The 24902-nt window shown below is 38.3% G+C and overlaps 1 protein-coding gene across 1 annotated transcript; it reads left to right on the top strand.

The window, feature by feature from the left end:
• Nucleotides 1-5346: 5346 nt before the first annotated feature.
• LOC110222498 (uncharacterized) lies at nt 5347-23274 on the top strand. Its single transcript, XM_078146108.1, has 3 exons — nt 5347-5409; nt 8677-8850; nt 20537-23274. Exon 3 carries the CDS (start codon nt 22058-22060, stop codon nt 22637-22639), a length of 582 nt encoding a protein of 193 aa, XP_078002234.1. The 5' UTR covers nt 5347-5409; nt 8677-8850; nt 20537-22057; the 3' UTR covers nt 22640-23274.
• Nucleotides 23275-24902: the final 1628 nt, after the last annotated feature.

The raw sequence follows: 24902 nt of genomic DNA, 5'->3' as shown, positions 1-24902 counted from the left end.
TCTCTGGGTATATTAGGTACACTTTTCTTTCTCTTTAGCCAATAAATCATTTTCTTTTAAGTGTTTATAGATTGTTTTAGTGATCCAAGCTATGAATGTTTTGCACAAATTACATAAATACATAACTGGCACATGGAAGAATCAGTTCCAGCAGATATGTGATACTTCTGTTAAAAAAAAAAAAAGGTGGGATCAGGCTTGTGTTTTAGAGGAAACTGAAATGAAAATAATTAATCTCAAAACATTCGAGACAAAAATGCAGGGTTCTTATTTGGCCCTGCTGCTTATGAGTTTTGCAGAGAAACTAGAGCTTCAGTCATTAGCCGTGACATAATCATTGTGTTGTTCATTATGTCAGAGGTATATAAGCTTTCTGTTTTACCTTTGATGCAATTTGCATTTTATTTTGTAGGATTTATTGTGACTGCATAGAAGACAAAAAAACTTCTCTGTCCTCCTTGAGACGCATTTTCTTCTGTTTCCTCCTATTCCTAGCCTCAGTTTCTGAGGAAGATTTCAAGGTAGGTCCAGATTCTGCTCCTTTCTGTGCTCCTGGGTGTGTGGGCAGGCCCTATGTCATCCTGTTCCCTCTGCAAACTTGATGCTGCTGCCACTGCAGTGCTGGCCACTGCTGGAATCCCTGGCTTCTGCGTCTGTCTCCCGGCCTTACAACATGATTTTGGCCTAAGCCTTTGTCTGTGTTCTTCCCCTTGAACAAACACCAACCAAGAATTGTGTTCATCTACTACTACAGACCTAACAGACCCCATTTAGATGTAGAAATCTCTGGTCACAGATCACCCTCAAGACCTCTGGGTGCTGCCCAGTTGCTGTAGTGGTTTTTACAGGATTATTGGTTCCAGGCCCTCCTATAAGGTTCCCTGATGTTGGGGCTGCTTAGGCAACGTACTGATCCAATCACCTGTGGTGTCTACAGGGATTATCTGGGCCCTAAGAGAGCCCTGTCTCCTATTATGGCTCTCATTCGGGTAATGTCAGTGCCAAAGTTGGGAGAGCTTGGCTTCAGGACTCTGGGTGGGTTACACAGATTACCTAAACATTGGGCTGGCCTTGTCTCTTTGTTTCCTATTGTGGCTGCAGAGTGCATTCTCTGAAAACTATAGCTACACTGTCTCCTGATTGGAGCTACAGTAGAGGCTGTCTGGGTGCTGACTTCAGGGCCTCAAAGGCCACAAAGGAGTATGTACTGTTGGCCCTGTATCCCTGTGCAATGAGCTGTAGAGGCTGGCTCAGTCCACTGATGCTCTCACAGTCCAGAGCCAAGATCCTGCTGGCTTTAGGTTTCTGCTCAAGGGCCTGCTTTCCTGTTCCGCTCTCTTGTCTCTGACCAGAACTTCCACAGACCTCTGGCTGTCTTCTATTTTAGTCTTAGACTGAATGGAGGAACTTATTGGCATTTTGCTTGGGTTTTCCTTATCATCATCTTTCTGTACATTTTTAGAACTTTGATGGAGTGGTCATGAGAGAGTTGGCATCCCCTGTCAAGAGGCCCTAATTATCTAATTTCCACAGCAGAATAGAATAGGCTAGCACAGCTGCTCTGGGCAGATACATTGATGACAGGGAAACCTGCCATACTGGAAACAAGGGAAAAGGACAGAAAAACTACAAAAATCAAACAAACACATGAATACCAAAGCAAAGAATTTTGAACCTATCTAGTTTAAGGACAAATGGTCTTATACACCTGATGGAGTCTTTGAGACATCACTACAACAGGGCTGGGGTTGCAGCCTCTAGGCTACATGTGGCCCTCTAAGTCCTCAAGTGTGTCCCTTTGACTGAATCCAAACCTCACAGGACAAATCCCCTTAATGAAAGGATTTGTTCTGTAAAACTTGGACTCAGTCCAAAGGCCACACCCAAGGACCTAGAAGGCCACATGTGGCAGCAAGGCCACAGGTTCCCCACCCTGGAAGCTAATTAAGCAAAATGGTAAGATCAGATCAATGTCGACATACAACATCTATACCAGAAATGATGATTATGCCCAAAAAATGAATATTAACCTGCCTGTGCACAATTCCCTGTTACTTTGACTCCTATATACACAAGAATTACAGTTGCCTTTAAAAATATTTAACACAACATGCTCAGCAATATGGAATATATTTCTTGCCCTCGAGGAACTTCCAGTTTCCAAGTGATATATATATATATGAAATGATGACCCTAGGTCAGAAGAAGAGGTTGAATTAGTTTTATTTTCTCTTGCTTAGAAGGCATAGAAGCAAGCAATACATTTTAGATTTGCATCCAAAATAATTCAATTAAAAAAAATTTCACTACATAAAGAAGATATAAACCCTCAGCAATCTAGGCAATTTAGCTAGCTAAAAGAAGGAATTCCTCAAGGACTCTGGAGAGCCATCATCTTATTCTAGCAAAAAAAAAACTTGAAAACGTGGGTGGGGTCTAAATAATTTTTATAGTTAGGAACTCTGCTCTTGTATTTTATCTTCCCAAAAAGTGACTCAGTAGTGTGGCATAAAATGGGCAGAGAACCGCGGGTTCAAATCCTTCCTTTGACACTAATGACTCTGTGTCTGTGGACAAGTTAACCTCTCAGTGCAACTTAGCTACCCCTCAAGACTATAACGAGTAGAATACTTGCCAGTTTGCTCTGGTAAAAGAAGTTTCATTACTGGGAACCCCTTATACCAATGAAATCACGGGGGGGGGGGGACAGTGACTTCATCCCATGAGTTTATGTAGACTAGAGATATATTTCTGACATTTTTTCAATCCAAAATATTCTATCAAATTAAAATACTTAATATTTTCAGTGTACTGATGTTGCAGAATCACAGAGATGAGGCCAGAGACTGGCTGAGGTTGGTTGTCTTAGATAGGATCCAGTAGTTGACATTGAACTGCAACCAGATAAAATGAAGGCAGCTATGCAGGCTTCATCGGTAGAAATAAATGTGGAGAATAATATTTACATTGATTACCTCATAAGGTTGTTGGGAGGAAAGCATTTTGTAAACCTTGAAGCACTAGTGTAAATTTAAGTTATTGCTGCTGAAGGCAGGAATCTGAATCTGCCTCCTCTGGATTCTATTGTCACCTGTTGATTAGCATAAGCCTTACCTGGCTGTGTCTCTTCTAAGCCTTTGATTCCTGTGATGGTGAAGGGGGGTATTAGAACCCAATGTAATTTCTATGGCATCCATGACTTTATACTTTAATACAGCTGGCTCCACAGTAATAATAATAATAACAATAATGTAATTGAAATGAAATGTATGTTATATCTGGATTTGCAAAGTAAAGGATAAAAAAGAAAATTATCCAGGTATTTTATCTTTGTTTTCACTAGAACACTAAGGAAACAGTGTTTACATGATCTGACTTATCCTTACAATTGACTCAATTATTGCCTATATATTGTTCATCCTTTGTTCTCAAAGAAGACCAATGACATCATGAGGGTGATGTCTTGACTTGCGTGTGAATTGGATATAAGTGGGGCAGAGCTGCACAAAGTTATCAGCCTCACTTTTTCTTTCAGTCACGAAAATCCAGTGGTAAAAGATCAAGACAACTGGTGATGGGCCAGGATTCAGTGGGTGACTTTGGCCTTTCCTATTGCCTACATACAACTTTTGGATGAATGGAAAAAATGGACACCATTGATGATAAATTTAAATGAGGTATCATTAGATTTAGAGGCTAACAATCCCTTCAGAGTAAATCTGGGCTGGTCCCACAGAAGTTCCCCAGAATCAGGTGTGACCAATTTACTGGTTGAGAATAATCTCCTGTGGTTCTTGAATATAGCCTTGAAACCCTCAGCAACCCTAAGGCAAATTAGCCTGAGGCTTCTAGTGAAGTCTAGCTCACCAGCTCTTGTGTGGGCCCCTTGTGTGAGCCAGCTCTAGTAAAGTCACCAATTAACTTCCCAAACAGTGTGGTTGCAGTTGAGTTTCCCAAGCTTTAAAAGAAAACAGATGAGCTGCAGCTTTCCTTCCAAAATGATTCTAAGATGGTTGAGGCAGATGAGGTCACCCCATCAGAATAATCTTTGTAAATCGTGAAGTACCGCACATAAAAGTAAGTTGTGAATATCTTTGCATCCATTTTTAAGATATTTGTATTATTGCTCTTTGTATTAGAAGATTCTGCTAGTAACAGTCTTATCGCTTGTTTAAACAGCAACTTTTGAAAAAATCAGATATTTGTTGATGTTGACCTTACAGCTTGCTTGGAGTCAATTTTTGCACAGCCTCACTCTCATATATTTTTTTTTATTTTATTCTTATCTTCCTGTGAGTGAATCCTAATGCTGCAAGCCCAACCAGACTTGTTTGGAAACTGAGGTATGAGGCAATGCAAAAGCAGTAGATAGAGTTGGCCTTGGAGCTAGGAAGATCTGACTTCAAGCCCTGACTGATGAAAACTGGCTGTGTGACCCTAGGCAAGTCACTTCACCTCTGTTAGCTACCTATAAGATTATAAATTGCCGGGAAGGCATACCTGCACCTCTAGAGGTAATTCCTTACTAGAGTTCCCTCCAATTCCTCTTCTGGTAATCATGAAACTGATCACATTTTAGCCTTTTCTATCTATCTGTGCCCCAATAGACATGGATTGAATGTGATTTGGATGTGCCAGCAAACCCTGGGGTGAGTTGGTCTTTTCCCTTAGTTCTTTCTCTTATTTTAATACATTTAAAGCAGCTATCAAATTTGGCAAGCTACTTGGCTTTCTACAACTAGGGAGCTAATATGTGTGAAGGTAATGAATTCAATCACATTGTTGGATTGTCTTTATTCTTAATAGAATTGTTTTTACCTCCTTTTGTATTCTTTGTGTCCTGAAGTATGGAAACAGTTGAAGTTGCTTTATCTTTGGTGTGTAATTTCTGTTTTGGGAAGGTTTGAGACGTTATGAGGATTGGAGAAAATGTCTAGTCTGCCATCTTTTTACTCAAGTGACCTGGAATCTCTTAGTAAAATATTAGTGATGTTTGAATATGTAGCATTATAGGACATTAATGATATTCATGTCAGAGTTTATTAGGTCAAAATGGTTTTAATTAAACTCCTGAGATCTGTCATATCAGTGTTGATATAATGTAACTGTTTTCATGAAAGGAAATATTATCTACATATCTATGTGTGGAACAAGAAACAATTTTTTTCTGGTGTTGCTATTGTATTGACAATGGTGATGATACCTTACTTGTATCTTACATTTTACAAAGTGTATCTATCTGTTGTATAAAGTACTTGATCCTCAAAACAACTCAATGAGACCGGAAGGAAAAGCCACACCTGTTATTTCCTTTTGTTAGATAAGACATAAGTTCAGAGAGTTTATATTGCCCAAAATCACACACACAGCTAGTAAGTGGTGACAGTAAAAGTGGAACTCAGCCAGAAGGTAAGTGCAATGGCTACTTAATTTTTATCTTTGCATAGCCCTGCAATGCTTTGCACATAGTAGGTGCTTATAAATATTTGTGAAATAGAATAAAATTCAACCAAATATTCTGACTTCCAGGACAGTCCTCTTTTCACTGTTAGCCTTTCACAGAACTATTTTGAAATATGTCTGACACCATTGAAAATTAAGTAAAACCATTTGAAAATTTGAGTCTGTTCTCTCACTAGAGATTTTGGTAATTAAATGTTACATGTTTAAAACCAGAATTTGCATATTCAAATACTTACACTTTTTTCCCATCAGAACCGTGATTTCATTGGTGTGGGAAGCTGTCTGTGAAGGAAACCGTCTTTACCAATGCATTTTGGCACCTTCTCTGCATTATTAGAGAGTTGTCTGGGGACACTGAGATAAGGAAGTGACTCGTCCAGAGCCATACACCCATTATGCATCAGAAGTCACTTGAACCTAAACCTTCTTGACTCTAGACTAGTTCTACACACTATGCCAGGTTGCTTTTGGGTTATATATGCAGATACAATTTACTCATGCAAAGCTAAGCTTAGGCTGTAAAACAGTTATGTGTTAAGATGTTCAAATAGCAACTGTATTCACAAATTTAGAAACCTTTATGGAAAATTCAGCCTTGAAATTAGGCAAAGACATTTTCCAGCTGGTTTTCATGCTTAGTTCAACATAATATAACACCTCTAGTAGAAATCATATACCCAACTACAAGCCAATATAACAAACTAGGTCCCAGAGGAAAGTAGTTTTAAGATAGTTGCTTTGTTCATAAAAATGTCCTATTTCATAAAAGAATCTAAGACGTCTCCAAAGGTCTCATGATGGAAAATGCTATCTGCATCCAAAGAAAGAACTATAGTTTGAATGCAGATCGAAGCACACTATTTACTATTTTTTTCTTCCGTTTTGTTTTGTTTTCTCTTTTTTGAGGTTCCTCCTATTGGTTCTAATTCTTCCTTACAACATCACTAATGTGACAATATGTTTAATAGGAATGTATATGTATAGCCTATATCAGATTGCGAGCTATCTTGGAGAGGGAGCTGGGAAGGAAGGGGGAGAAAAATTTAAAATTCAAAAGCTTATGGAAGTGATTGTTGATAATTCAAAATATATTAATAAAAAAACAAATCAAAAAATGTTCTATTTTGACATATTCTATTTAAAAAGTAATTTTAAGTTCAGCAGTTCTTTAAACGTGTAATTCTAAATTCATCTCACCAGTTTTGTGTTGGATGATTCCCCTCCCTAGAATGCCACCCCCATGCATTTTATAACCAGAAATTCAGATTTATTAAATAGCTTTGTGAGCATTCTTTGGTAAACAAAGTACTTCCTCATCATATTTTGTGAGCAAAGAATGACAGCAAGCATCCAAGGCATATTGATCTCATTGACCATCCAGCCCAATCTGAAAATGTCAGAAATTACAAGGAACCTGGCCCCTGTAGCCCTTTCCTTTGATTTAGCCCATTTCTCCAGGAACCTCCGTTTTAAGGAAGGGTTTGCAGACCAGACATGTTCACTCCTTCATTCCTCTCGGACCCTGGCCCTTCCTTTCAGGATTTCTTTTTCCATTGTGCCTAGGGGCAGATATCTTCTTCCACCCTCAAACTCAACTTTTTAGATTCCTTTTGTGTTCTCTTCCCCCATTACAATATAAGCGCCTTGAGGTCAGGAACTATTTTTTTCTTCCTAGTCGTATCCTTAGTGCTTAGCACAGTACCCAGTACATTGTTACTGCTACTACTGTTGTTGTTGTTAAGTCATTTCAGTCATATCCAACTCTTTGTGACCCCATTTGGGGTTTTCTTGGCTAAGATACTGGAGTGGTTTGCTATTTCCTTCTTCACATCATTTTACAGATGAGGAAACAGAGGCAAACAGGGTTAAGTGACTTGCCCAGGGTTACATAGCTAGTAAGTGTTAGAGACCAGATTTGAACTCATGAAGATGAGTCTTCCTGATCCCAAGACCAGTGTTCCATCCACTGTGCCACCTAGCACATAGTGATTAATAAATGCTTGAGGATTTGACTTGAATTTCTAAACACCACCACTCCCATTTCTGGTGCTAGTTCCCTTGCTTTCACAGGAAAGAAGTCACAGCTTAATTTAGAAGAAAAATAAGTCTTGTGTAAAGAAAGAAACTAGATTTTAAAAGGAGGGGGGAAGAAACCTGGATAAATGGGAACCCTGAAAGTATATCTCCAAATATCTAATTTGAAGAGTTAATGAGATGACTAGAAGTCAGTCTTTTCTAATATAGGACTTAGATCACTGGAGGAGAGAATGAGGTTGATTACTTTACAGCTCTGCCTCATTTAAATCCAATTCACACACAAGTCAATTGGTGATGTCATTGGTCCTCTTTGAGAATAAAGGATGAACAACAACAGAACTATTTTATCAATATAACATATTCTCATTTTTTGAAATGGTTGTATTCTACCAATTTTTCTGAATACTCTAAAAAGTGTTCCAAAGGTTTTAGTAAGTTTTTAAGCTTTAGTAAGACTTGCACTAAGAATTTTGTGATACCTTGTTACTTATATATGAGGTGGCTAGGTGGCACAGCGGATAGAGTCCTGGGCTTGGAGTCAGAAAAACTTCCAGAGTTCAAACCCAGCCTCAGACATTTACTTATCTGTGTGACCCTGCACAAGTCACTTGCCCTGTTTGCCTCAGTTTCTTTATCTGTAAAACGAGCTGGAAAAGGAAATGGCAAACCACTTCAGTGTCTTTTCCAAGAAATCCCAAATGGGGTCATGAAGAGTCAGACATGATAGGAAAAATGACTGAACAACAACAAAGTACTTATTCACTTCAGTACTCTGTTGAATCTGTTATATCAATGGCTTGGATAACCCCTCTAACAACTGTAGCTCACATCTACATATCTACATAGCTTCACTAAGGAAATAATCATGGTTTTAAAAAAAAAAAAGACTTCTGGATCAGGAAGTCAGTTGGGATCGTTGAAACCCTAGACAATTTCCCAAATGTGATCCAGTCTGATTTCTTCCTCCTACGCAATGCTCATCCCGGTTCATTGTAAAACCCATCCAAGATATACATGTATGCAAGCATGTGTACATACACATACATAGACATGCAAATATACATGCATATGCTCATATATATATATACATATGTGTATATACATATAAATACTTATGGACTAGATTAATAGCTTAAAATGAGCAACAAAGCATTGTTTTTATTTTTTAAAATGCAGGCATATCAATATGGTGAATGGTACACTGAAGGCAAAAGAAGGAAAACAAAAACACACTTGATGTTTTCAAGCAAAAAGGCTTCATTTCTCAAAACAAACATTGCCAGCAGGTGCAAAGTACAAATACGTTCACCATCCAATCCTTGTCGATGAAGCTGCCAAGTGAAAATGTGTGTAAGTTATTAACTAAGGATAGAAGCAGAAACATAAGTTTGCCAACAAATTAAACTCTTCTTTCCCTTTTAGAGATTTTACCCCTGTGCATAGTTTCCTTTTTCCAGTGCCCTGTAGAGCTGGAGGTCCTATATATATATACATGTATACATACTTGTATAAATACTCATATATATATATATATATATATATATATATATATATATACATATATATATACATATATATACGTATATATATGTATATATATATACATATATACATATATATACATATATATATGTATATATATACATATATATATACATATATATATATGTATATATATATACTTGTGTGTGTATTTGTATAAGTATGCTATATATGTACATACAGTTGCATATATGTGTGTGTGTGTGTGTGTGTGTGTGTGTATACACACGTATGTATGTAACATCAGCGGGCATCCCTTAACTTACACCTGGATATGCCCAAACAAGCTACTCCAGGTTCACTGTACTCTGTGGATACATATCTGCTCAAAAACAATTCATGAGACTCCACTGGGCAGTGCACATATAAGGATGGGAAACCTGGGCCTCTGGTGCAATAGGTCACCAACATTATCTGGTAATGTTATCATATTGCTTCCACTGGTTACAAAAATGTCAATCACTTAAGTAGTGCCCTCAGGCTTTGAATCTAGTTTTTGTTTTTATTTCTGTTTTTTGTTTTGTTTTATTCACTACATTCTGCTCAATAAGGACTAGGTCTCTATCTCTAGCTACTATCTGACTCAGGATCAGAAAGTTCTTACAACTGCCACTTAATGTCTGCCACCCATTCAGTATCATTTTAGAGCAAGGTTTTTTAAACTGGGGTCCAAGAACTCTTCTCCTCCAAAAGTATCCATGGATAAGATTTCAAGGGATCTGTAAACTTGAAAGAGAAAAAAAAATCTTTATTTTCACTAACCTCTAACAGAAATTTCACATTTCATTTAATTATTTTTTTTAAATTCTTATTCTGAGAAGGGGTCCATAGGATTAACCAGGCTATTTTAGAGGAAATCCTTCCATGATGCTAACCATATGAAAGTCTACACCTAGACATGCACCTGGAACATGTTCAATTTCCTGGCATCCCAATATTAAGCACTGTCCTACGGACTTCCTGTGATAGGAAAAAAGTGCAAGGACCAGGCGTGCTAAGAGCTTGGAGCTATCCATAGTTATATATTTTCATCACCTTAAGAAAATTTTCAAAAGAGTCCTAGGGTTGGAAGGGAGTTCAGCCCTCTATGCCTGGAGCTTATATTGTGTGTTAGTCTCTTTTAAAAAGATTAAGTAGGGGCAGTTAGGTGGAGCAGTGGATAGAGCCCCGGCCTTGGAGTCAGGAGGACCTGAGTTCAAATCTGGCCTCAGACACATGACTCTAGCTGTGTGACCCTGGGCAAGTCACTTAACCCCAATTGCCTCACTAAAAAAAAAAAGTAAAAAAGACTAGGTAAAATAATCATACAGAACTCTTGCTATCTAAAGCTGAGGTTTGTTCAGGCAAGAATATATCATTAAAGCAAGCAAAGCTGGGCAGGGAAGAGTTCAAGGCGGCCTCTGAGTAATTGGCTGATGTGCATCTTTCTAATTCTCTCAGTTCCACAGACATGGACAGCTGGGAGTGGCTTGCACAAGGTGAGGCCTCATCAAGTCTGGGAAGCTATCCCAAGATATTTCCTGTATGGAGTCTTTTAAAAGTTTATATGACTTGTCCCAAGCCAACCCTGACCAGCTAGCTACTATTAAGGATAATTATATTTTTGACATATTGGATATTCTGGTGAGCTTCCTGGAGTACTTAGAGTAGATGTCATGCCAAGAGGAACAGGTAATATAATATGATCTCACATATATGTCACAGGGGAACAATATACCTGCTCCCTCTACTTTTTTGCGAATGTAACATTGATAATGACTAGTTAATCACTGAGAAGTTGGACATCAATATTTTCTCTGCACTCCCTAACAAGCAAAAGTTTTATCATAGAAAGGGCATGAATATTAAATGTTTCATATATTTATGGATGGATAGGTAGATAGAGAGACAGATAAATAGGTAGATAAATGAAAGAGATGATAAAGACAAACAGATATTATACAGATAGATATAAATAGATGTACAGACAGACATATAGATGGATAGACAGATGGATGGATGCATAGATAGATAGATAGATAGATAGATAGATAGATAGATAGATAGATAGATAGATAGATAGAAACACTTTTTATTTACTTGCTATGCACCGGGCACTGTGCTAAACACTGGACATAAAATTAAAAGCAAACAAGATAGCTCCTGCAGACTCAGAGAAGCCAATTATTCAGGAGGTGCTGAGTTTGAATACCGAAGTATCAATATGCCCACTCTCTCTACTCCTTTGCCCTTTTCCTTCCTGGCATTAAACAAGGCAATAACTTCAATAAGTTTCCAGGTTGGGGAGTGGTAGGTTCCCCTATCTCCCACCTGACCACCATGTTCCCATGAATACATGATGCCTCTGTTTCTTTTGTGTTCATTCATTCCTGATTGTAGGTGTGCAATTATTCAGAGATGAAATTAACCAGTTTATGATCTTGTGAAAATCTAGAAGTAAAAAGAATCACACCTGTATGTGGTAGCTCAGCCCACCAGAGGTGGGCAGAGTGGTAGATGACAGAAGAAGCACCTGCAGATGGAGATAGAAAGCCAGGAACCCAAAGATGGGGTCAGTTTGGGGTAATTTAACAGAGAAAAGTGGCATCTGTCAACTCTAGAAAGGCACTGATCCTTGGAGCCCTTCAGGAGGGAACCTATGTGGCATTTCATAAGGACTCCGCAGAGGGAGAAAAGGACTCTCCAGAGCTAGGAGTCTTGAAAGACCACCTGATCCCCATATGTTCTCCACATGTGTGTCTCACTCCTTTTGTGCTTTGCTTGAAACTATCCTTCCTGGGGGTATTATGTGTGTATAAGGAAGAATTCAATCTTCCTGGTTCGAGTTTTTTTTTTTTTGCAACAACTGTTCTTGCTTTTCCTTATTAGTAAATGCCCTTTTATACGAGGTAATTGATGGTTCACTGATTTGGGGAGGTGGGACACATCAGATGATGGAGTGCTTCATAAGCTGCAGTATTCAAAGCCACAACCCTTCAAGGTGACTCCCTAGAACTCTGAGGGAAATACTAATAGGCAGAACCTAACCTGTCAAAGCAGTGGTAGGTGGGCAAGTAGCCCCGAGGAGCAGAGCTGTGCCATAATTGTTTATGCATTCACATTTTAGCGAAGAAAGTTATCAGTCAGGTTGGAGTGATTAATTGTGCTGGAACTAAATGTATCAGCTTAGAAAGAGACAGTGCATTACAGAAATGCAATAAAAATTATATTAAGACAAAATTCATTGTTTTCCAGCACTTTGGCATTTTACTATTTAAATAAGAAAAGTTCCATGCTATAGTGTATACCTCTCTTTTAGAGGCCAAGAGACAGCCTTTATAATAGTAATGTGAAAGAACAGCTGCAATAGATAACACCTGGAATTCTTTGCTGCTGATGAAGGAGTTGATTCTATGGTTGAATGAAATGTCACATTATGAGGTGATATTCCTAAATAACCTAAATTACTGCTTTTAAAGAGATGCAGGCCACTTCTCTCAAAATTTTCTACTTAGCTTCCCAAACACAGATCATAATAATGAAGAGAATTGCAACCAGGATGATGTAACAGATAGGGATATTCATAAGTCTCTTAATTTGAAAAGTCAGACTCAATATAGAAAGGTAATGTCATTTTTTTTTCAAAGATTAGGTTAGCATTAGAATAACTAACTGAACCATTTGTTTCAACATGAATATCTCATGAATACTCATGAGAGCTTGTTTTCCTGTACTAAATGAGTTGCCACTGACCATGGTGAGGCATCCATGCATTTTTAAGCTCCTACTATGTGTAAGTCAATATGCTAGGGGTGGGGGCTACAAAGGCAAAAATAAAAGTTTTTACCTTTAAAGAATGTCATAAAGAGGCAGCAAGGTGACACGGTAGATAGAGTGCTGGACCTGGAGTCAGGAAGACCTGAATTCAAATTCAGCCTCAGACACTTACTAACTACATGACCCTGGGCAAATCACTTAACCTCCCTAAGTTTTCTTAATACTAATAGTACTTACCTCCCAGAGTTATTGTAAGGATCAAATGAGATTTGTAAAGTGCTTTGAGCACAATGCCTGGCATGTAATGGGTGCCTAATAAATGCTTCTTTCCTTCTTTTCTTCCATTCTACTGGGTGGGAGGGGGGACAGTACAACATGTACACAAATAAGAAAATGCAATACATTCAAAATAACAGAAATGATTTCAAAAGGGAGAGAACATTCACATCAGGGTGGGCAGGAGAGAAGGAAGGAAGATCTGGAAAGGCCTGATAACAGAGGCAATACTTGGTCTTCAAGGACTGTAGGGATTCTAGAAGACATGTTTGAAGAAGGAATGTATCTCAGACTTCGGGGGAGGGGGTGAAAGAAGGACCATTTACCAAAAAAAAAAAAAGAGGAATGCAATGTTCAATATTATGTTCTGTAAGTAAGAATGGATAATTTGGGAAAGGGAATAATAATGAAATAAGACTAAAAAGGTAGGTTGATGCCATAGCATAAGGGCCTTTAAAGCCAGACTGAGAATTTTGTGTTTAATCATAGAGGCAATTTGTTTTTTCAGTTATTTTTCAGTCGTGTCCTACTCTTTGTGACCCCATTTGGAGTTTTCTTGGCAAAGATACTGGGGGGGGTTGCCATTTCCTTCTCCAGCTCATTTTGCAGATGAGGAAACTGAGGCAAACCAGTTAAGTGACTTGCCTGGGGTCACATAACTAGTAAGTGTCTGAAGCCAGACGTGAGCTCAGGAAGATGAAACTTCCTGACTATAGGCCTACTACTCTATACACTATGCCACCTAGCTGCCCCCATACAGGCAACAGAGATCAATGCACTAAAGATTTTTGTAGATTGGAGTTGACAAGGTCTCATCATCTCTGTTTTAGGAATTTGGCACCTGTGCTGAAGGAGGATTGGGGCAGGAACACTAATTAAGAAGCTAATCCATATTATAATATAATATATAATATGTAATATATATATAATAGTCCAGAGTGCTTCCCCCCCCCAACTCTGAGCTTACTTCCCCAACTTGCATTTATGCTATCAGGTTTTACCCCAGAAGGGTAAATGCTACTACTCTTAGAATTCTAGGAATAACCCTGTGGGTGTCAACTCCTAACACTATAGCTCCTAATCCCTTACTGGTTTGATTCCTATTAACAAATCATCCAGTTGACTACTACTAACTCTTCTCAAAAGACCAAGCACGAATAATCATTACACAATATTCTACTTGCTAACCTAGGGCCAAATACACATATAATATCCATAAGGAGAGTGATCACAAACTTATGACAGAAATGGAGAGCTAAGCTGGGTTGATTTGTGGCTGGTCTGGGCTGCCATTGCTAGCCTAGACTACTCCTCTGCTGAACTAGGCCTGCTGGACTGGGCCTCTCTACTCCTCTTCACTGCAGATATAGTACTATGCTCTTTTTCAGTTTCTGAAGTCTTACTCCCTTTCCTGGGCCTGAAGTATTTCCATCTCATAACCAGCAAGTATCAATGAAAAGGGGTGTAGGTTTTCTTCTATCAGACTAAGAGTTTATTCTCAGACTATCTTTTTCTAGGTCAGGCCAAGTCCCCTGTGTGAGAGACTATACTCTAAGTTATGGTAATCAACCAGGACATATATCAAATCATCATCTCTGAAGCCCAGGCCATAACTAGGCAGTTGACATTTGCCCAATAATCACAAAACACTTCTGGAGTTCAGGGGTCCCCAGTTTTTTTACTCTAAAACTCTCCTATTGGCTACACAAATCAGCATCTAGGAAACAAGGCCTTGAGGCAGTCTTCATCCTCATGGTTCATTATTTCTGAAGGCTGCTTTCTTAGTGCTTCTCACATTTGTCTTTGTCATTGCCTCTTTTGATTAAAAAAAATGCCAGAGGCTAAAAGGGTCACATCTTTACACCAGACAAGAGCTGAACAGGCCCTGAGCCAAGATAGAGGCTGTATAATAGAGATAAGGGTATAGATACAGAAGATAGAGTAAAAATGAAATTAATTTTACAAATACATAAATTTAAAAATGAGTAAAAGAAAAATTTTTAAATGGTTCTTTTTTAGAAGCCATAACGTGATAGTGTGTTTGAGATGAGGGATTTCAAAGCTTGCTACTTTGAACAGATACAGCTCAGTTAGACCCCCAGGATTACGTGGCTTCCCACTTCTGTTGGCTATGCCAAGAATATCACCCACTTCCTCTTCTGGGAACTGCATACCCTCCCTGGGGAAAAAATATACATATAGACAGATTCTTTGTAACTTCAATTCAAAGCATAACAACATAAGACCACTAAGTTCAAACTGAATTCTCATTGACCTGTTCCTGAAATCTTTTTGAGGACAGAGGAAGGACAAAGGGGGAACTACGCACATTAGAACCAAAACAGACATGACCAAGAGAAAAGAGAAGTCTGGTTTGCATTTAAAATGCCTCTCTGGCTGCTTGCTCTCTGAAAAGGAATGCCTGGCCGGGAGCCCGTTCACTCGCTGCCCTCAGAAATGCTTATTCTACACTTTGTCATGTTAGTCATCATTCCCCATTGCTTATCTGACCCAGGCAGTTTGTGTCTGGCTTCATTTGCTGCCAGTCTGCTTTTAGGTGTCATCAGCATGTATTGCTCTTTACGAACAATGCACCGTGTAGGATGCAATGTGTTCCTCATGTGCTCTCATTCTTTTAACATAAGGACTGGACTAATTTTCCCCTTAATGTATACAAATGGATCTGTGACATTAGTGGCGTGGCCAATGTCTCCAATGATGCACATTAAAACCCATACTTGCCCATTCTCTGTGACTTCCACACCCTTTCTGAAGTTCACCACTGAGGGTCCACCCAGGATGCTGATACTCTTCCTTGCTTTCTCATAATATCGCTGTGATTGCAAATGGGGCAGATGGGCTATCAGTTATCCCACTATCTTGACCAGCCCATCTTCTTTTTCACTTTTGTATTTCTTTAATGATATCTTTTACTCTGGTCAACTGGAATTTCTTATTTGTAACAAGTTACAACTCATAATGTGTTAAAATTCACAATTTTTAAATTACATCACAATTTATGTATTATATGTCACATGTACCCAGGAGTATGCAGAAGCCAGCTCAAAATAGGAACCAATGGTTAAATTTTCAGGGTGAGCATTTGTACCTGAGAAATCACATGTGTACAAATTGGGGCTCAATTTATTGTTTTGTTGACTTTCTAGACTTACTAATGGAGAAAATGTCAATAATGCAGATTAAACTCAAAAGTGTGTCTTGCATTTTCAGAGAATTTGTTGTTAAACAATTACCAGGAAATTCCCTGCACGAGCTTCTCTATTGCCTTCTGTGTGATACTCATTTTCAATTCTTCAGAGACTATATTGTTCTAGGACCCAATCATATAACAACACTGGTAGAACACAAGTGTTGAAAAGACAGCCCTTTGTTTGAGAAAGAAATTTGAGTCACTAAACTTCCTGAAAGCAATTTAGCCTTGTTCAGTCATATCCAACTCTTCATGACCCCATTTGGAGTTTTCTTGGCACAGATAATAAAGTGGTTTGTCATTTCCTTCTCCAGCTCATTTTACAGATGAGGAAACTGAAGTAAACAGGGTTAAGTGACATGCTCAGGGTCACACAGCTAAGCTAGTAAGTATCTGAGGCCAGATTTGAACCCAGGAAGAAGAGTCTTCCTGACTACAGATCCCAGCACTCTATATAGTGTGCCACCTAGCTGACCCTGTTTTATTCTCAATGAGGGGAGAGGAGAAGGAGTAAGGAAAGGAAAGAACTCGTAAATTTAAAAAAAAAATAAATGTTAAAAATTGTTTTTACATGTAATTGGGGAAAAAATAAAAAATAAAAAATAAAAATAAAATCGGAAGGAAAAAAGAATGGCCACCATATTACTAATAAATTACATTTTTATAATGTTATTTAGTGCTTGCTACGTCCAGTGCCTTTGAATTATTCTATCAAATGAAGAAAACAAGCATTTATGGAGCATTTACTATGTTCCAGGTCCTATGATAAGTCTTTTATAAATATTATCTCATTTGATCCTCAAAACAACCTAGCAAGACAGGTGCTATTATTATCTCCATTTTGCAGTGAAGAAACAGAAGTTAAGTGACTTGCCCCGCTAGTAAGGGTATGAGATTGGATTGAGCTCATGTCTCTCCTGATTGCAGACTCAGCATTTTGTCCTCAAAAAGAATAGTGATGATGACAATGATGGCATATAGGTTAGAGGTTTTTGTGTAGTCTTTGAGCCTTTGGACTATCTTGTCCTTTATTATTACTGATCCAAATTGTCCATCATATTTTTCACCAGTCACAGTTATTCTTACCTATATATTAAATCCAATGAGTATCAATGTTTATGTTGATTTAACTGGGCAGAAGAAAGGATCTTACTGAGTATTCTACCTCTTCATCCTCTGCAACTAATGTCGATGTATAAGCTGAAATTCTTACCATAGCTTCCCCCCAAATATTTACCATGAGCACTGTAATATAAGATGATTAAGTATCATATTAAATGACTTTTCTTGTTACCTTTTAACATATGATAGAATCAATTCTTTCAACTCCTTTTTTCTTCTGCAAGGAAAATTTTTGAGCCATATACCCATTTAGCTCTAATTTCACCTATTTTCTAGTTTCTTTTATAGCAAGAATGCTAATACTAATACCACTTCTTTCCTTTAGTAGCATGTCCATTCATTGGTCATTGTACAAGAATCTCACACTTAGAGCATCTACAGCTGAGTTAAAGTTTGTAGATTATCTAAAAACTGTATGATCCTTATTATCCATTGCCCCCTATTCTACCACTTGCAGAAGTGGTAGGGGGCCTTATAGGACTGAAGGCCACTTTGCATTTTTTTCTTGGTTTCATGTGTTGTAAAGATCAAAAGATTCATCAACAGCCAGGATATTGGTGGTAGATGTCTCAATATTTAGGGAGGCTGGTCCTCAGAAGGAAGGCTCAGGAGGTTGGGAGGATCATGCTTCTGATGGTGTTATCTGAAAAGGGGGAAGTAGTTGATTCTCCATCTTTGAGCATGCAAAAAAGCTTGAGATTTGATTTTAGAAAAAAAATAATTTGTTCAGTCATCTCAAAAGGTAACAATCTTTATTCCTTCTGAATCTGGAGGTAGGATAGGGATAGGTCATTCTTTTATTTATTTATTTATTCTTACAAAATTGCATTTCCAGAGCATCCTGAGAAATTCTCTGGAGTCAAGGGCAATAGAACCTGGGTGCACAAAAACAAAAGATTTGAAAAGAACAGAAGGACTTTAACCCAAAGGTGGGTTTGGTGTTGTAGCAATGTAGAATGAGACCCCAGAGTAATCTTTTTCAGATGGCCTGGCTGCTTCAGAGTTAATCCCCTAGAGGGGACAAGCTCCATCTGCTGAAGATAGATAGGTACATACATACATACATACATACATACATACATACATACATACATACATAGACAGACAGAAAATAGAGAGGATAGATAGATGACATAGACAGATGATGGATAGGTACATAGATGATAGAGACAGATACATAGAGATATAAAGAAAGATGATAGAGATAGATGATAGAAAAAGATAGGTGATAGAAATAGATGATAAATATGGATACATATGATCACGATAGATGATAGAGAGAAATGATAGAAATAGACAAAGATAGATACATAGAGAGATAAAGAGAGATGATACAGACAGATGATACAGAAACATAGATGATAGAGGAATAGAGATAGATGATAAATATAGAGAGATGATAGATGATAGAGAGAAATGATAGAAATAGACAATAAAGATAGATACATAGAGATATGGGAAAGGAGAAGAGAAGAGACAGAAAGGGAGGGAACAGAGCGGGGGAGGAAAGATGCATAGAGAGATGGAAAAGGAGAAGAAGAAAGAAAGGGAGGGAAGAGAGAGACACACGAAGACAGAGACAGAGAGAGAAAGAGACAGAGAGAGACAGAGAGAGAGATCATTTATTAAGTGCCCACTATGTGCCTGGAGGCTGCCAAAACCATGAAAGCCAGTAACATTACTGAGTTTCTACAGAGCAATAAGCTAAGCTAATAAGCTGTACTTTAAAAATATTTTTAAACTTTTTGTTTAAAATTTTTTTTAACTTTTTAAAAAACTTTTGATAATCAAAGTTGAACCAATTGTACCAACCCTATAAAAGGAGATGATAAAAGAAAGATGAAAGAATTATCTTCATTTGAACAATTCCACACCCAGGCTGGTGAAGAAATTGTGGCTATGGCTTAATTATTGTTGCGGTCAAAGACCATTAACTTAGAATTCAAGGAAGTTAAGCAACTTAACCTATATTTAAGTTCTGGCTTTGCCACTAATTTCCTATTTGACTTGGAGCCAATTCTTTTACCTCTCAGAGTCTTCTTTTCCTCATGTATTAAGAAAAAGAAATTAGACTACATGGTCTCTCTTAGGTCCCTTGCAGTTTTAGGATTCTGTGATTTATAAACATGTATTAAGAGAAATTTTAAAATAGCTGTTATAGACTTTCCTATATGAATTCCATAGACTCCTAGATTGTCAACACTAGAAGGGACCTTGGAATTCATCAATTACAATCTCCTAATTTTACAAATGTGGCAGGGCAGAGATAAGGGGAACCTCTGATTAGCTTGACTGGAGCATTTCCCTTGGAGGTAGACACTTATTTTGATTCCTTACTGAGGGCCATGCACATTGCTTTAATGACACAGAGAACTTCTGATTGGTTCTCAATGATTACAATTACATAGATGATTAATGACAGAGAGTCAAGAGGATGAACTCTTATTGGAAGAAACTGCTTGTTCTTTGTTCTATAAGAGGAACAAGGAAAAACAACTCCTTCCTCTTTGAGGTACTAATTCTCTCTCTTGGACTTTCAACAAGGAGGAGAGGTGATTTTGCCCTCATTTTCCAGCAACAATAGTGTCATGTAGCAGCTCATAGTAGCACGCATGATATATTTTTGTCTAGGCAAGCCTTAGAATGGACCTTTAGTGTCTGGTTAACATCTTTGTCTTTCTGTTACCTTTTATGAGAACAGTTCAATGACTAGTGATCCTGAGAAATGGATACTTCCCACGTTGGAAGATATCTAGTTCCTGAATCAAGTGCCAGCTGTCCAACAGGAGATCTCAGAGGTGGAGTACCTCCAATAACCTCTAGTCCTTTTAGAGGGAGAATGGTGGCACAATGTATAGACCACTAGGCCTGGAGTTAGAAAGACTTCAGTTCAAATCTAGCCGTGGCACTTCCTAGTTCTATGATCCCTAGCAACTCATGTAACCTCTGTTTGCCTCAGGTTCCTCGACTGTAAAATGGAGGTAATAATAGCACCTACTTCCCAGGGTTGTTGTGAGGATCAAATGAGATAATATTGGTAAAGTGCTTAACATGGTACTAATAAATGCTTATTTCTTTCCCTCCTTCCTTCCTTTCTTCCTTCCTTCTTTCCTTCCTTTCTTTCTGTAGGAATATCCACTTGAAAGCCATGCCTTTACTGACCAGGACATCTGGACCCAGTGAATTTTTTATACAGTGCAGATTTGAAATGAATGTGAAACATCTGTTTAGCAGTCCCACAAATGGATTTTACGTGGCTAGTATATTGAATGTGATAGGCTACCAAATGTTTTCTGCATTCTGTATTTGTTCATACACGTCTTTGCATCCTTAGCATTTTATTCAGTTTTCTGTGGTATGGAATAAAAGCTGTCTCATATCCATAATTATATTATATATTGAGTGTCTGTGTAGGGCTTGGGGATGCTGCCATTCACATTTAGGGACACCACAGACACAAGCCATACTTCACTTGTATCTTGGACACTTCCCTGGATTAATCTAAGATAGGGGCAACAAACCCTAGAAAGAAAGAAATCTGACTCTCTTTAGCCAAGGTTTATATGAGCCCAGAGTCCATTGCTGGGGCACCCTGGGCTCACAGATGAGGAAAATAAAATCTGAAGACAGGAAATGGCTTCTCCATGGTTGCCCGGCAAGATAGTGGCAAAGCCAGAAATCAAGCTCTCCTAAGTCTGTTTCACATTCCTTTACAATACTTTGCTAGACTATGAATGCTAGCTATGAATGGTTAAACATATTTCCCCGTTCCAGGAAGGTTACTGAATGTTACAAAAGAAAAAAAAAGTGTTTTTTTTTTCCTAGAACCTTCCAAATAGCCATTTGGATTAAGATTTTAGAAATTTATAGAATATTAAAGGGGCCAGGATTCCTATGATAGAGCATAAGTGTGGGATGAGGCCAATGTTCTTGCCACTATTCCATAATTAATATATATGTGCTAAACACCGTTAAGTCAGAACTAAAAAATAATTCTGTTTATTACAGTACGTGAATGCTCTTCACTGCCATCTAGTGTCTACATCTTGTAATAAATTTATTTTTATCTAGGCAATATGGGGGATCACAGAATCGTAGACTATTGGAGCCGGAAAAATTACCTAGCCAAAACCTATCTGACAGAAAAGGAAAATGAGATCAAAAAAGGTGAAGAACTTGCCCAATTTCACACAAATTGCTAAGAAAGACCTAAGACTAGAATTCAGTTCCTGCCTCCTAATCCACGCCTCAGTTCATCACAGGAAAAATTATCACAGGCCTGGAAGCTAGATGAGCCCCCATACAATCACAGAATCTCAGAACTAATAGCAATATCAGAGGCCATCTAGCCCAACCCATACCTAAACGGAAAATTCCTCTACACATGTCTGAGAAGTAACATCTAGCCTTTGCTTGAAGAACTCCCCAATGAGGGGAGCAAACTGCTTCCCTAGGTGGCAGCCCATTTTACTTTCAGATAGCTCTAATTTTTAAATTTTTCTTAAATCAAGCAAAAATCTATCTCTCTGCTATCTCTACCCATTGTTCCCAGTTCTGGTACAAAGACAATTTAAATCATTCTTCCATATGATAGCCCTTCAAATGAATGAATGAATAAATAAATGAAAAAGCATTTATCACGTGTTTATTATGTACCAAGAATCATACCAAGTGCAAACAAGAAGAAGAAGAAGAAGAAGAAGAAAAAGAGAGAAGGAGGAGGAAGGAGGAGGTGGAGGAAGAGGAGAAGGAGGAGAAGGAAAAGAAGAAGAAAGAGAAGAAGGAGAAGAAGAGGAAGAAGAGGAAGAAGAAGAAGAAGAGAAGGAGGAGGAAGGAGGAGGTGGAGGAAGAGGAGAAGGAGGAGAAGGAAAAGAAGAAGAAAGAGAAGAAGGAGAAGAAGAGGAAGAAGAGGAAGAAGAGGAAGAAGAAGAAGAGAAGGAGGAGGAAGGAGGAGGTGGAGGAAGAGGAGAAGGAGGAGAAGGAAAAGAAGAAGAAAGAGAAGAAGGAGAAGAAGAAGAAGAGGAAGAAGAGGAAGAAGAAGAAGAAGAAGAAGAAGAAGAAGAAGAAGAGAAGGAGGAGGAAGGAGGAGGTGGAGGAAGAGGAGAAGGAGGAGAAGGAAAAGAAGAAGAAAGAGAAGAAGAAGGAGAAGAAGAAGAAGAGGAAGAAGAGGAAGAAGAGGAAGAGAAGAAGAAGAGGAAGAGGAGGAGAAAAAGAAGACAATATCTGCTCTGAAGGAACCCACACTGTAATTGGGGGAGATAACTCATATGAAAGGGTTCAGCTGCAGGGTGCATGGCAAAATTGGGAGACCTTAGGGTGCACATGAGTTTGTATACTGGCTCTGTTATTACTATATGTTTCACCCTAGACAAGCCACTTCCCCTCTCTGGGGCTCAATTTCTTCTCTGTAAAATGAAAAGGTTGGACTAGATGACCTCTGGGGCTCTTTGCAGTTCTAAACCTATAATCCTATGACTTGCATCATTCCTCTACTCTGTGTCCACTTCCTTTGTGCTGTCATCTATTGACTTGTGTTATTCCTTGACCTGATAGCAATCTGTCCTTTCCCCAATTCCCCATGTACTCCTCTCAGATTACACTCTGTCCTTTGGGGATACCTCCTTTTCTTTTCTTCTGTGTAAAGTTGTATTGACACTTTAAAGATATGGAAGATTGTGGGTGTAGAACACTGCTTGTACCGTAGATATGTTGGTTAGTGTTGTTAAATTGCTTTTTTCCCTTTATCTGATTATTTGTTGCAAGGATTAGGAGTTCCTTTCCCATGTTTCAATTTCAAAATTTGAAAAGATATTAATCTATTTGGAAATAAAAGTGATGGGCAAACAAAAGATACTAAATTTTTAAAAGTCGTATTGATGCTTTATTTTTTACACAGCAGCCATATTTTAATGTTACCCTCCCCTCCCATGTAACAAAGAAAAAATGTTGAATAAAACCAACACCATAAACAACTGGGTCTGACAACTCACACAACCTCTACTCTCAAGACAGGGAGAAGGGAGTACCTTTCATCATCTGCCCTTCACAACCTCAGCTCAATTATCTTCCAATGTTGTTTTCATTTACATTATTGTGATCATTGTGGGTATTTTTGCCTTATTTGGAATGCATCAGTTCATACCAGTCTATTTTGTGGCACAACTTTTCCTCTGAATTTCTCATAATCAAGGTTTTGCCTCCCCATATTATTGCTGTTATTTATTGTTTGCCCTTCGTTTTGAAGAGGACCAATGACATTACAGGGTCCTGTCTTGACTTGTGGGTGAATTGGATTTAAGTGAGACAGAGTTAGCCTCACTCTCTCTTCCAGAGTCACCAACATCCAGTTGCAAGACAAAAGTCACAGGTGAGAGTTGAGTGCCAGACGGACACCAAAGGTGGATGAGCAGCCCTAAAAAGGGCCCTCATCCAACCTGCCTCCCCATGGAGAGTATTGAGAAACCAACCAACAAGCATTTATTAAATGCCTGCTGTGTTCCCGGCACTGGGTTAGGCACTGTGGGTACAAAAACAAATGTGAAACGATTACAGCATGCATTACAAAGAGCTCACATTTTAACAGGGATGACATATATAGATGTGTAAGTGATATGGGGGGAGAGAGCACTAGAAGAGAATAGAGGGAGATCAGAAAAGGCTACACACAGAAGGTGGTGTTGGAACTGAATATTAAAGGACACCAGAGATTCTAAGAAGAGTAGGGGAGAAGGGATGGCATTCCAGGGATGGGGCACAGCAAGTGTAAAGGCAAAGAAGTGGGAAATAGACTTCTCTATAAAAGAAAGAATAAAAAGGCCAGTTTGATAGGGCCGTAGAATTTGTGAAGAAGCATAACGTAATAAATCCAGAAATGTAAGTTGGGCATGCTTGTGAAAGGTTATCAGTGCTAAACAGAGGAGTGTGTGTGTGTGTGTGTGTGTGTGTGTGTGTGTAACACATATGTATGTGTGTGTGTGTGTATTTAGTGCTATTCTTAATTTAGCCAACATCAACAAATGTGAGCATTTCCATATACAAAGAACAGAAAGAGGATTGCATAGAAAGCCCTGTGTCTCCATTACTTGTGATGGGATTTCTTTTCAAAATTATACACATTAGTTTCAAGACTACTCTGCCTATCTGTATCCCTTTCTTAATCTCTCTATTCTCTTTTGTTCATTTTTCTAAAAATGTTACAGTGACTCTCTGTTGGGGTGGGGGGGAGGTATATTGACTCTTTTCTAAAACTCTCCCCCAAGTTTAAAAAATACAAAACAAAACAACATTGTTGTTGTTTGGTCATGTCCAACTCTTTTTTTTCCCTTTTTTTTTAATTTATTTTGATTTATGAACAGTCACTTCCATAAGCTTTTGCGTTTTAAATTTTTCTCCATCTCCCTCCCCAAGATGGCGCACAATCTGATATAGGCTATACATATACATTCCTATTAAACATATTTTCACATTAGTGATATTGTGAGTAAGAATTAGAACC

Source organism: Phascolarctos cinereus, unplaced genomic scaffold, assembly GCF_003287225.1.
Source record: "Phascolarctos cinereus isolate Bilbo 61053 unplaced genomic scaffold, phaCin_HiC Scaffold_726;HRSCAF=1367, whole genome shotgun sequence".
Lineage (NCBI taxonomy): Eukaryota > Metazoa > Chordata > Mammalia > Diprotodontia > Phascolarctidae > Phascolarctos > Phascolarctos cinereus.
Note: the sequence above shows the minus strand (reverse complement) of the source record. Positions and strands in the feature narration are given on the sequence as shown.

Bases quoted from the DNA above. Each gene is read 5' to 3' on its own strand.
- LOC110222498 (XM_078146108.1), top strand. From the start codon at position 22,058: ATGTACCAAGAATCATACCAAGTGCAAACAAGAAGAAGAAGAAGAAGA.